General features: G+C 37.5%; 1 protein-coding gene across 3 annotated transcripts in view; it reads left to right on the top strand.

The window, feature by feature from the left end:
• UBTD2 (ubiquitin domain containing 2) overlaps positions 1-12,606 on the top strand; it is a 61,626-nt gene that overhangs the window by 32,271 nt on the left and 16,749 nt on the right. For all 3 annotated transcript variants that reach the window (XM_078150549.1, XM_020992405.2, XM_078150548.1), the window contains exon 2: positions 8,191-8,427. In XM_078150549.1, coding sequence (XP_078006675.1) covers positions 8,253-8,427 — 175 coding nt within the window. In that variant the 5' untranslated portion in view covers positions 8,191-8,252. The remainder of the gene's footprint in view (positions 1-8,190; positions 8,428-12,606) is intronic.

Here is a 12,606-nt window from a genome sequence, read left to right as displayed (position 1 = left end):
TCAATTTTCTGTTATTTTTTTGTTGATAAGATGGAGAGATTAGGCTTTAAAAATAGTGTAGTTAGGAGGGTTTGAAACAGGTTGAGTGATCAGCATAGGGTTAATTATTATTTTGATGTCAGCCTGGAAGGGAAACTTCAGGGAAGTGGTCCGGCTCTATGCTGCTTAATGTTTGTCAGACATAGTCAATAAGCATTTGTTAAGCACCTATTACTGTGTGCCCGGCACTGTACTGAGTGATAAGGGTGCAAAGAAAGGTAAAAGACAGACCCTGCTTTCAAAGAGCTCAGTCTAATGGGCAAACAGTATGCGAGAGAATACCACCACCGAAAAACCAAAACTACCAACAGGCTACTACAACAGGATGAATTTGAAATGATCGACAGAGAGAAGACATTAGCATCAATGATATACTTATCAAATTGCAAATGACAAAAAATCTGGTGTCATGTAATGCACAGAATGATAGTCAGGATTCAAAAATATCTTGATGGGTACTAGGTTAAATTAAATAAGATGCAATTTAATTGTGTAAATGTGTTAAATTTTGGTATAAAAAATCAACTGTATGAATACAGAATAGAGAAGACAGTGAGATATCTGTTACTCTGAAAAATGGTCTGGAGGGTTTAGTGGGTGAGATTCACCTAAGTGAAACTTGATGAAGACTATTGTAGGGTAGTTTATCAACAAGTGTAAGTACTCTGTATTACAAACTGAACTTGAAAGTGTTGAGCGAATGCAGAGGAAGAGGATGTTAGAGTTGGGCGGATAGGATAAAGAGGTGAATTTTGAGCCAGCTGTCAAAGAAAGTGGTGGACATGCAAAAGCAGAGAGGGGAGAAATGGTTTGAAAATCTTTTGGATGGTTTCAGAAAGTTTTCTGGTGTCAGAAGTGTACTGAAGCCAGCTCAAAGGAGGTTTGTTAAATTTTCAGTGTGAGCGCTTGCTTACAATTCAGAAATTGCCGAATGCTAATTGTTATTGTTTTACTGATTGTCTGGATTTAAAGTGGTGGAGGAAATGTTAATAATGCAGATTAAACTTAAATATTTGTGGAACATTCAGTTTCTCCTGAAGAGCCAGTTGTTAAACCAGCATACCCCTGGGGCTAGCATATATGAATTGGCTTACCTGTTAAGCTTAATTTTTTTAAACAGAGAGAGCATTAATAAATCACAAAAGGAAATTACCAACAATGACTGTTGTTCCTGTTGGTAATTTAAAGAGATTTTAATAAACCAAGAAGTTTGTGAAGAAGGACTTTAAAAAAAACAACTTTTCATTGATAAGCTGTAGAAGAAGACAGCCCTGAGTGGTTGTCCATCTAAGACAGAAGAAGGGAAAGAAGGATGCTGAAATAAATTTGATAATCAAAATAAAAAGTTAACTAGCTGAGTATGTTTTATCTTATTTGTCATTTTCTTTGAGGTAGTTGAAATAGCACATATCCATTTAACTTGATCTCAGTGGCTGGTTTATTTTCCAGAAATTATAGGGCTGTGATGCTATATAGAATTAAAACTCAACTTGTTGAGCAAGCTCCTAAGAAAATATATTCAATGCTAAATGCATAGCAGGATTAGGAATAGAGACTGGACTTGTCATTTCCTTGGTATAGGGTACTCTTGGAAGCAGGTTACAAATTATAGTCTTAGAGTTTTCTGAGACTTGTTGAGGGACTTGTCTATGGTTATTTAGTCAGTTTATGTCAAAGTTGAATTTAAATCAGTGTATCTTGACCTAAAGGCCAGGTGTCTCTATGTGCTATGCCATGTTGCCTCGCAAATGCTTGGGAAATCCAAACAAATGCTGTCTTTTATAGAACAATGAATAAATCACTAAATCTTTTTTGTAAAACCAAGAAAATGAAATTTTCTTTTAAATTCTGAGAGTCCTGAATTTTCTCTTTGGAGTATGTGAAGTATGTGAAGTAAATTAAAAAAAAAAAAAGGAACATCATATGTCATTGTAAGAATATTTGAAGCTACCTGGCTTGAGAATAGTAACTTCATAATCTAACAGGATAAATTATAAGGTACAGTTAGCTAGTTATCTAACATAAAACTTGAAATTTCACGAGGAATGCTCAATGCCATATCATAAAGATATTCATGATAATAAATAGTAATAAAAGTGTTCTCATAAAGGGAAGCTTAAAATTAGAATTACTGAAGAAAAGATCATAATAGTGGTCAAAAAAGATACAAAAAAAGTAAGTTCACTCAGGAGGCATTGATCGTCTGCCACGTAACCTTAGGTATTCTAGCACCATGCCAAGTATTAAGATATTATTTTAAGTCTTCTTTGGTCATATAAAGATTTGAAAGTGCTTTTGGAAAGATGGTTATCCTTAAGCAGCATGTTGTATCAGGCACCCTCCTTGTAGATTCTTTATTGCATACAGATGGAAGAAGGGAAATGAATGATGGCTCACGTTTATATAGTGGTGGTTTTTTTAACCTGTCAGAACCCTTTTACATCTGTTAGAGTATGTCTTTCTTGCAGTGGATTTACCTCTTTAGGTTCATCATGAGTTCTGTTCATTGACCTTTGTTACTGATTTAGGTACTGGGGTATGTTTTTTAGCTTGGTTGTTCTTCCTCCTTGGTAGAGATTATACCAAATCTTTGGTATAACTGGAATACCCACTTTACCATCTTGGCCTCTGGGAGGGGAAGCTCTCGAAAGGTCTCAGGTAGCTGAGTGTTTGACCAAAGATTCTGGCTTGGCTTATTTTCCCTTCTGCTTATTAGACTACCTCCACTCCCGCAGAAATATTCCTCACCAAGGGAAGTTTAGTGCTTTTGAACAGTCTCCTGTCCCTGTGTCTGACTCACCTCAAGGTTATATTGCCAGCTGTTAATAGAGTAGAAAATTACCTGTCATTCGGTTTGTTAGCAGAACAAGTTGGTGGGTTGTAATCATCTGCAGTAACCTTACACCTCTGGATAATAGGTGACTTACCTGCATTATTCTGTAAATGTGAGGAAAATCATTATTGGATAAAGTAAACATTTTGTTTGAATTAAGCCATCAATTTGGAATTGCAAAGTGTCTCCCAATTGTTAGTGTGCTGATTTCTGAAAATTACTTTTGTATATTTTGCATTTACTTATTTTTGCATCTGTTGTATGCCTCAGGAGAATGTGAGCTTCTTGAGGGCAAGGCCTTCTTCATTTTTGTCTTTGAGTCCCCAGTGCCTCAGGGTCCGTAAATAGGAGCTTATTAAATTTCGTGTTGAATCAGATTGACGTAACACAAAACTTTTAGAAATAACTAGCAAAATCAGATTTTTAAAAATGCAAATAGATTTAAAAAATAAACTCAGCAAAGTGGCACCAGAAAAGTGGTTGCTGATTATTGTAGGCCCAACTGTACATTTCAGTGGCTCTTATCACCAGTGAAATGGAGTAGAAATTGTGATTGTAATGTAATGGGATGAAATGCACTGGATTTGGTGTTGAGTTCTGGGTTCAAGTGTTGGTTGTGCTATTTATTAACAGTATGACTCTGGGAAAGTCAAATAAGGGGGTTGAACTGCATGAAATTTAAGGTTTCTTCCAGCTCTAAATCTATGATCTTATGAGTTAGTAGTTTATCTGAAAAAGGGATTTTAGTTGACTTACAGCTAGGTCCTAATTAGTGGGAATAGTGAATTCCATGAAGTGGCATTATTTGATTTCATTCTATATAGTTCCATTGGCCTGAAACCAGTTGCTATAAATTTTACATAATTATAACTTCAGATACTGCAAATTTGAGTACATGCAAACATTTCACAGGATGCATCAATTTGGAATGGCAGCCAAAACACACGGGTTCTTTTGTTGAATTAAGAGAGACGTATCTTTCAGGAATAAGAAAGTGATAATCCTGTTATACTCAACTTTTTGTCAGACCACCTCTGGAATATTGTGTTCAGTTTTTGGGAGCTGCATTTTACAAAGGAAAGTATGCAGAGGAAGACAGCCAGATGGTGAAGAGCTTCTCGTTCATGCCATTTGAGGAACTAAGGATGTTTAGCCTGCAGAAGAGAAGATTCAGAATCCATGATGCTAATAAGAACAAGAATAGCATTTATAGAGTGCTTTAAGGTTTCCATAGTGTTTTACATGTGTTATCTCTTTTGATCTCCTACAATAGTCTTGTGATGTAGGTGATATTCTTATCCTCATTTTACAGATGAGGAAACTGAGGCACGGAGAGGTTAAGTGACTACTTCAAAGTTATACAACTAATAATGGTCTGAGGCAGGATTTGAACTTGAATCTTCTTGACTTATAAGTTCTGTGCTTTACCTATTGTACCACCTTGTTGGCTTATGAAATAGTTAAAAGGCTTATTATGTGGAAGAGTGATTGGATTTTTTTTTTTGGCCCCAGAGGGGAGAAAAGACTAGGAGCAGTAGGTATAAGTTTCAAAGAAAAATTTGCGGGGGGGGGCGGCTAGGTGGTACAGTGGATAGAGCGCCGGCCCTGAAGTCAGGAGGACCTGAGTTCAGATATGGCCTCAGACCAAACACTTGACGCTTACTAGCTGTGTGACCCTAGGCAAGTCACTTAACCCCCGATTGCCTTAAAAAAAGAAAAAAAGAAAAGAAAAAAGAAAAATCTAGGCTTGGTATAAGAACAATCTCCTGACAATTAGAGCTATTCAAAAGTTGAATGGACTGTTTCAGAAGGTGAGTAACTATCCCTCATTGACTGTCTTGAAGCAAATGCTAGATGATCATTTGACTGGTGTGTTGTAGAGATTTTCCCCCTTCTATGCCAGGTATGAGTGTACCCTATGGCCTTTGAGGTACTCTGTGGCACAATAATATTCCATTATGCGCTTGTTTAGCCATTCCCCACTTAATAAATAGGTACCCATGTCGTTCCCAATTTTAGGCTACTACAAAAGTGCTATGAATATATCCTACCACACTTTTAAACAAACACACTATTAACTGATCAGAGTTTCACTTCTGTTCCTCTACTTTAGTAAAAATGGTAGAGAGCAATGAAGTCAATTGAGAGGTAGTTTAAAAATATCCGCTAAATTGTTAACACCATGCCTATCTCGGTGTTTACACGTGTTCCTATTTTCAAAAATTGCTATGTTGTACAGAGCAGAAGAGAGTGCTGGACTTTGAGTCAGGAAGATATGAGTTTGAATCTGGCCTCAGACTAGCTGTGTGATCCTAGGCAAGTCACTTAACTTCTCTGTGCTTTAGTTTCCTCATCTTTAAAATGTGCCTAGCATGTACTTCCCAGGATTGCTGTGAGGATCAGTGAGTTAACATGTAATGAGCTTTGCCAACCATGAAGTGCTATATAAACTCTTGGTTGTTGTTTCAAAGAAACCTATAGTCAGGTAAAGAGTAACACCGAATTGTTACTTTTGAATTGAATAAAGTGTATTTGTTTATTCATTCGACAAATATGTGAGTTTTTCTACTTGCAAGATCTTGGGCTTAAATAATATAGATATAAAGAGCTGTATGAAGAATTATCACTAGCCTCAAGGAGTTGACAATGTTAATAGGGGAGATAGTATACAACCATAATACAACCCAATAGATAATATGTTATATTATAGAAGAAGTAAGGAGAATTCAGAGAGTTGGATAATTAGGAGTCACTAGTCATTTTCAATATAAAAATTAAGTGTTATAGGCAGTCAAGGAGATAAATGAAGACTTGTGGGTAGAGGGAATGCTTCATTCCATTCAAAAGGTGAGACTTGAGCTTGGCTTTAAAAGCGAGAAAGAGGGATTTATACTTGATTTGGTAGGAAATTGGAGCATATTGAAGGAAATTACTTTGTGATTATATTGTGTATATTTTGTGTAGATGTTGTTCATATTGTTTTTCTCTAATGGAACTTAAAATAATCATGCTTTGTGCATTGTGTCTAGAACATAGTAGGTGTATAATAAGTGCTTGTTTATTGAAATGACAAGGGGCAGCTAGGTGGTGCAGTGGATAGAGCACCAGCCCTGGATTCAGGAGGACCGGAGTTCAAATCCGGCCTCATAATAGCACTTACTAGCTGTGTGACCCTGGGCAAGTCACTTAACCCCATTGCCTAGCCAAAAAAGGAAAAAAAAAAAACAAGAAAGAAAGAAATGACCAAAAAAATTGACAACCAAAGCATGAAGAAAAAGAATTTGGGTAGTCTACTCCTAGATAGATACTCAAGAGTGATTAGAATTTGCCAAGTTAGCTTGACTTCATTTGTCTAACATACTCTTATTTAGCATCTAATTTTTTCATGTCTTAAGTTCCATCTACTAAATCATATTCCCTGTTGGCATCAGCCTACTTTGACACCTTCCTAGATGCCTTTTCTTACGTCTGCTTCACCTCCTATTTTGATGAACCTGTGTACTTAAACATGGTTATACAGTATTAGCTCTAGGAAGGTGGTTAAAGATCATAGAGTCCAGCCCCTTCCTTTTACAGATAGAGAAACTAAGGCTCAGAAGTGAAGATCTGAGTATGCTGTCTATATTGAGTTATTGGCACAGTTGCAGTTGAAATTGGTCTTCTGACTCTAAGCCCATTGCTATTCTACCCTACTATACCAATTCCCTGGTTATTATGGCTGTTTCTTACTTTTCTGTGCATATTTCATATAGAGCATGCCTGATGTGGGTTACCTTAGGAGAGCAGTTAGAGCGCTTGGAAGCAGTGATGTGTCAGAATGATATACTGAGTGTTACAAAGACGAGGGGGGGGGAAGTGCTGGAGTAGGTATTGTGAGCATACATGTCATTCAAAGTAGGAGGACTTTCTGCTTTCCTGAGAAGAAGCAGGTGGAATTGGCTAGAGTGGATGAAGTGAGTATGGCCTAGTCACAAGGTGTCTGAAGATGCAGTGTTTATTGCAAAATATCAGTTGTTACCATCTAAGGAAAGCCACTGAAAGCATGGGGATTGCCTAGGTAGGTATTGGAATTCCTTTGTTCATTGTTTTGTCTGGCCCAGATTTTTTTTGGCCAGAGGCCAGCAAAGGAGTGATCATTTCATTGTTACTTTAAAGCCATTTCAAGATTTATTCTTCTAACAATTAGCCTCCCTCTTGCTATTAAATATAGAACATTAAATTCACCATTCACCCTCTCTCCACCTACTCTGTCACTCATCTACCAACCTACTCCTTGCCACCTAGCATCCCTTCCCTTTTTTTCTTACCATTTCTACCTCCTACCCAGTCTTTCTTCCATCCATCAAACTGTCTCCCTTTTCATCTATGAGTGTAGGTTAGTGGTGAAGTTGTGTGTATTACTACAGTGCTTGGGCACCTCCTCAGTGTCCTGGGTATATGTCAGGACATTAAGGAGTTTTGTTGGAGTGGTGAGGGCATGTGGGTTAGGAGAGGGGCAGAGGTCTATTTCTTCTCCTTTGTTCAGACCCAGCTTTTCTAAAAGACAGTAAGAGAAAGTGATCTACCATCTTTTCTCACCTTTCCTTACCCTGGTCAGAGGATCTGGGTTAAGATATTCACTCTTTGTTACTCAGCCCTTCTGGTCCTCATTTTCATCTCTAAAGGGTTGGACTTTATGATCTGTCCTTTCCAGTTCTAAACCTTAACTCCTCTTTGGGTTAAATATGGAATCAGGAAACTTGGGCTGATGAGTATTAGCCATATTAGCCATATAACCCTGGGCAAGTAGTAATGACAGCTCGCTCACTTTGATGGAACACTTGAAGGTTTATAGCGCTTTTTTCACAACCTCTCTTTGAGGGCGCCAGTTTTACCATCTAGAGTCTAAGCTTCCAAACTACTGTGCCCTGACAGATGAGTTGAAATGTTTTTTATGAACATCATCCTTCTTCTGTCTCATTCTATGACTTTCTTGTCCAAAAGATTCCCAGTATGAAACATCAGAGAACTAATGTTACTGCTGGGTACTTCATTCTGGCCATCCCTGTGAGAGTCCCTGAATGCAAAGAAACTAGTTGGAATTGGAGGCCCAGCAAACTGGCTCCACCAGTGGGACTGGAAGTCTTGGACAATTAACTAGGATCCCTTTTTCTGTTCTAGTTCCAGAATTGGCCAGGGAAATCTAGGAACCACAAGGATTAGAAAGCTAGTGAGAAAATTTTTAACTAAGTAAAATTCTAAGTGTTTTGGTTCAGTGATTAGCAAGAAGGAAGTTGGTAAATTTTTGTTCTAATTTTGGACTTTTGCTTTCTTTCCAGTTGCTTTAGGTCGTAATCAGCCTCTGAAGAAAGAGAAACCAAAATGGAAAAGCGATTATCCCATGACAGATGGACAACTGCGCAGCAAGAGAGATGAATTTTGGGATACTGCACCAGCCTTTGAAGGCCGTAAAGAAATTTGGGATGCTCTGAAGGCTGCTGCACATGCGTTTGAGAACAATGATCATGAACTGGCACAAGCAATCATTGATGGTGCAAATATAACATTACCGCATGGTAGGTTCAGTGTTCCAGGAGGATGGGGCAGGAAGGGGTGGGGGAATAGAAAGGGATTATATGGAAGTATACATCTAGCTCATTTCTTCAGTCTAAGAAGGGGAAAAAACAGGAAGCATTTTCTTCTTGTTATGAGATGTAACACTTTTTTCAATGAAACAAGAAACCTCACTTCTCTTTTTGTCCTTTTGTCTAGACATGTATATACATACATACATATATACATACATATACATATATATGTGTATGTATGTATGTGTGTATGTTTGTCTTTTCCTGCTAATGGTTCTTTGCTCTTTGGTGCTCTCAAATAGCACAGTTTACGCATGAATTAGAAACAGATGTTCTAGTTATAACATCATTGACCTCCCTTCCCTCTTCCTCGAATTTTTGTCTCACTTTCTTTGTTGCTGTTTCACCCCCTACTGTCCGCTTACCTTTTTTCTTTTAGAAAAGAGACTGAGTTTCCCGATCTCATCTAGGCTGGAAGTGCAGCAGCTGCTCAAGGGCCTGAACCAAATTCTGATTGACATGGGAACTCTGACCTGCTTTGTGTCTAACTTGGGGTGGTTCACCACCCCTTTACCCTCGGGGTAGGCTGCTGACCCTGTACTCCTGGGGGCTCACTGTATCAGTGCTGTACGTAGTGTGGACAACCTACTTGTTATTGTCTTCATCATGTTTGTTTTTTTCTCCAACCTGTCATATCATTCTAATACACCCTTCAAAAAAAACCCCCGTATTTTTCACTTTATAATTATTTCCCTACCATCAGCTTTGTTGTTTGCTATCCTAAACAGTAGAAATGTTGGTTGGTCTTTATGTGACCTTGACAGTCTTTTTATTTTAATTTATAGATAAAAAATTTATGAAATTTGCTAATACTTTACCTTGAGAATGATTCTTTTTTTGTTTGGCTATGTTAGGACAGAAGTTTGGGATGGAAGCAGGACTTTTCCCTGTCCTGTTATCTTTTCTGTTGTAAGATTATAAGATTCAAATAGGAAATCTAGGTGGTGCAGTGGATAGAGAACTGGGCCTGGTGCAGGAAGACTCATCTTCCTGACACTTAAAATCTGACGCTTATGATTATGTGACCTTGGGCAAATCACTTAACTCTGTGTGCCTCAATTCCTCACCTATAAAATGAGCTGCAGGAGAAAATGGCAAACCACTTCAGTATCCTTGCCAAGAAACCCCAAATGGGGTCACAAAGAGTTGGGCACTAGTGAAAAAGAACTGAACAAATGTACACTCCTTCAAATAACACTTTTGCATGACATAAAGGAATGGAGTCTGCTTATTTTCCTTCCATGTATGTTTGTAACATTTATGTTTAAAGCAGAATTTCTGAGAGTCAATATACCTGTCAGATTGGCAGCTGGTAGGCTATGTCTGTATGACATGTCTTCCATTTACTCAAAGGAAAACACCTTGCAAATTGATCCCTTAATAGCTCTGGATTCCCAAGTTTTTGTTCTTGGTATAATTGGCATATTTTTGGTATATAATTAGTATATTTTTGTTCTTGGTATAATTGTTTATGGATACTCTTTGATTCTCTAACCTCTCACAAGGTTAGAATAGTTGGTTTTAAATTCATGGAAGGAAGCAGCCAGAACAGCTTTGAGTTTTGAGGGCCTTCACGTCACTTGAAAAGCAATAGGTAGTACCTATATTGTTATGATTTTGGAATTATAATTCCTGAAGTCTGACTGTATTTGTAAAAAACTGTATGTAGGACACCAGTTCTGAGAGGACTTTTCTTACTTTGAGAGAGACTCAAACTCTTATCTAGACTTGAATCATATCTTTCTTTCATGCTGGAGAAGGGAGGAAATCTCACTGGTTTCTGTGCTTACCGTTTTAAAGCTCTATAGTAGGGGTTCTCTAGATTCCATAGACCCCCTACAGGGTCTGTCAGTAGATTTCATGGGATATGTGAATTTCCGGGGGGGGGATATTATGTCTTTATTTACATTAACCTCTAACTGAAATTTAGCATTTCTTTCAATTATGAATTAAAAAACAAAAGTATTCTGAGAAGGCAGGAGTCCACAGACTTTTCTAGAGACTGCTGAAGATGTATTGACAGGAAGGGGTACATAATATAAAAAAGATTAAGAACCACTTGCTTTATAGCGTCCTGGGTATTATGGTTATTCACATTTCCATTGATTGAATATGTTTCTTCAGACTTCTTGCTCAAGATCTTGCTTGGGTGTATTATTAAGCTGTAATGTATTCTTTAATCCAATGTCTATGCCACCACCAATTAGTTCTTAAGCAAAATATAGACCATCTACCTGTCACAAATTTTTCATCTGTTTTGTATGTTATTTTCTTGAAATTTATTCTTCATCGTGTGTTGTTTTATATCTAAAACTGAAATCAAAATCCTTTGGGCTTTGAATCTGACATATTCTATAGGCCTCTAATGTAATTAATTTGATTATTTCCTTGGTATATTAAATATATGAGGCATACCTTTTGGTTCTCCAGAAAGATAATGCATCTTTGTCCATATACCTGAAGGAATTTGGGGATTGTTTTTTATTCAGTAGCATTGGTTATTGAATACCTGTTACCTACCAGGCAGTGTGCTGAGCACTAGTAATGGTGGATCTTTCCTAAGAAGATAGACATTACTGAGCAGCATTGTCAGTAAAGGAAACAGAGACAGTACAAACAAATTAGAAGAGATTGTGGAAGAGACCCAATGCCCATATCTATCATTGTTTCCCTCTCTTGTTTTCATTCATTCCTCTTTTGTGTTTCTCTTTGTCACCTGTGACTTTATCCATTCTCATTTTATTTTTCTCAGGTTAAAACCTGAAATATTCTAAAGAGGTTAACAGGGAGGGTGGGGAAGTAGGAATGAAATTACTTTAAAAGTTTTGTCAATATATTGTCACGTATTTGGACTTTGTTTTTGTTGACTTTAGGTTGTGAACACTTTCTGAGTAGGCACTGTATTTTAAAATTTGTATGGAATCTGACTCATGTGTAGTGCCACTCAAATACTAATTTTGATGAGGCTTCCTTTTTTGTTTGGCCTGTTCTTATCTTGAAACGTTTTAAATGATTGAACCAAATACCTTTCTTGTATTCTTTCCTTGTTGCTTTCCTATTCTTTTTATTTTAAGGTGGCACAGTGGATAGAGTGCCAGGCCTGGACTTAGGAACAATTCAGTTGAAATCTAGTCTCATACACTTGTTAGCTCTGGGTGACCCTCAGCAAGTCACTTGACTTTCATTTTGCTTCAGTTTCTTCATCTGTAAAATGGAGACATAATAGCACCTACTTCTCAGAGTTGTAAGGATCACATGAGGTAGTAATTGTGAGGCACTTAGTGTAGTGCCTGGCACATAGTGAGCAGTGTGTGTGTGTGTGTGTGTGTGTGTGTGTGTGTGTGTGTGTGTGAGAGCTATCATTATGATGATTATTTTATTGAACAGTATCTTCTCTAGTTCCATTTTCACTGCAGATGAATGGCTGGCATTCCTAGAAAAAATGATTGTACTCTGTACTTTTCCAGATCTTCTTCTTCTTCATGCCTTACTTCTTTCCTATTCCTTTTGTGAAACTGCTGGAGAAGCCCAATTAGTACCTTTTCCTTTTTTTTTTCCCCCTGAGGATTACCATAATGCCACTAAGCAGAAATCCTGGCAAGATCCTCATAACAGATATTACGTAAGCCTTTTTCGCCAAGTTGGAAACTGAGTCACAGAGAGGGCAAGTGACTTACACAAACTAGCATCGTAACCAGGGCTAAGATTTTATCCTATTCGGTTCACTTTGTAAAATTACAAACTGTCTTAAAAACTCTTACTGGGCAATAACTGTATAGATTTAACTTGTATAGTAAAAGCAGGTTTTGATTATAATGATAATGACATTAATTTCACAGAATTGTAAGATTAACAGAAGGTTTGAGAATTCACCTTGTCTTGTTTTTTGTTGGGGCTCAAACCATCCTAGGAAGATGGCTACTGTGATTTTTTTAATTCAAATATCAACCAAGGCTGAGACTCTCCAGCTTCCATAACCCAGTTTATAATCAGGATCTTCTTTCTAAAGCTGTGCAAAATCCGTTAGTCTCAAATTTTAGAGCATTTCCCTGAAAAAAAGGAATGATTAACTGTTTACTGCTTTTCAGAAAGGAGCTTTTGAAGTCT

Source organism: Phascolarctos cinereus, unplaced genomic scaffold, assembly GCF_003287225.1.
Source record: "Phascolarctos cinereus isolate Bilbo 61053 unplaced genomic scaffold, phaCin_HiC Scaffold_2;HRSCAF=192, whole genome shotgun sequence".
Taxonomy (NCBI): domain Eukaryota; kingdom Metazoa; phylum Chordata; class Mammalia; order Diprotodontia; family Phascolarctidae; genus Phascolarctos; species Phascolarctos cinereus.
This window is presented reverse-complemented; position numbering and strand designations above follow the sequence as displayed.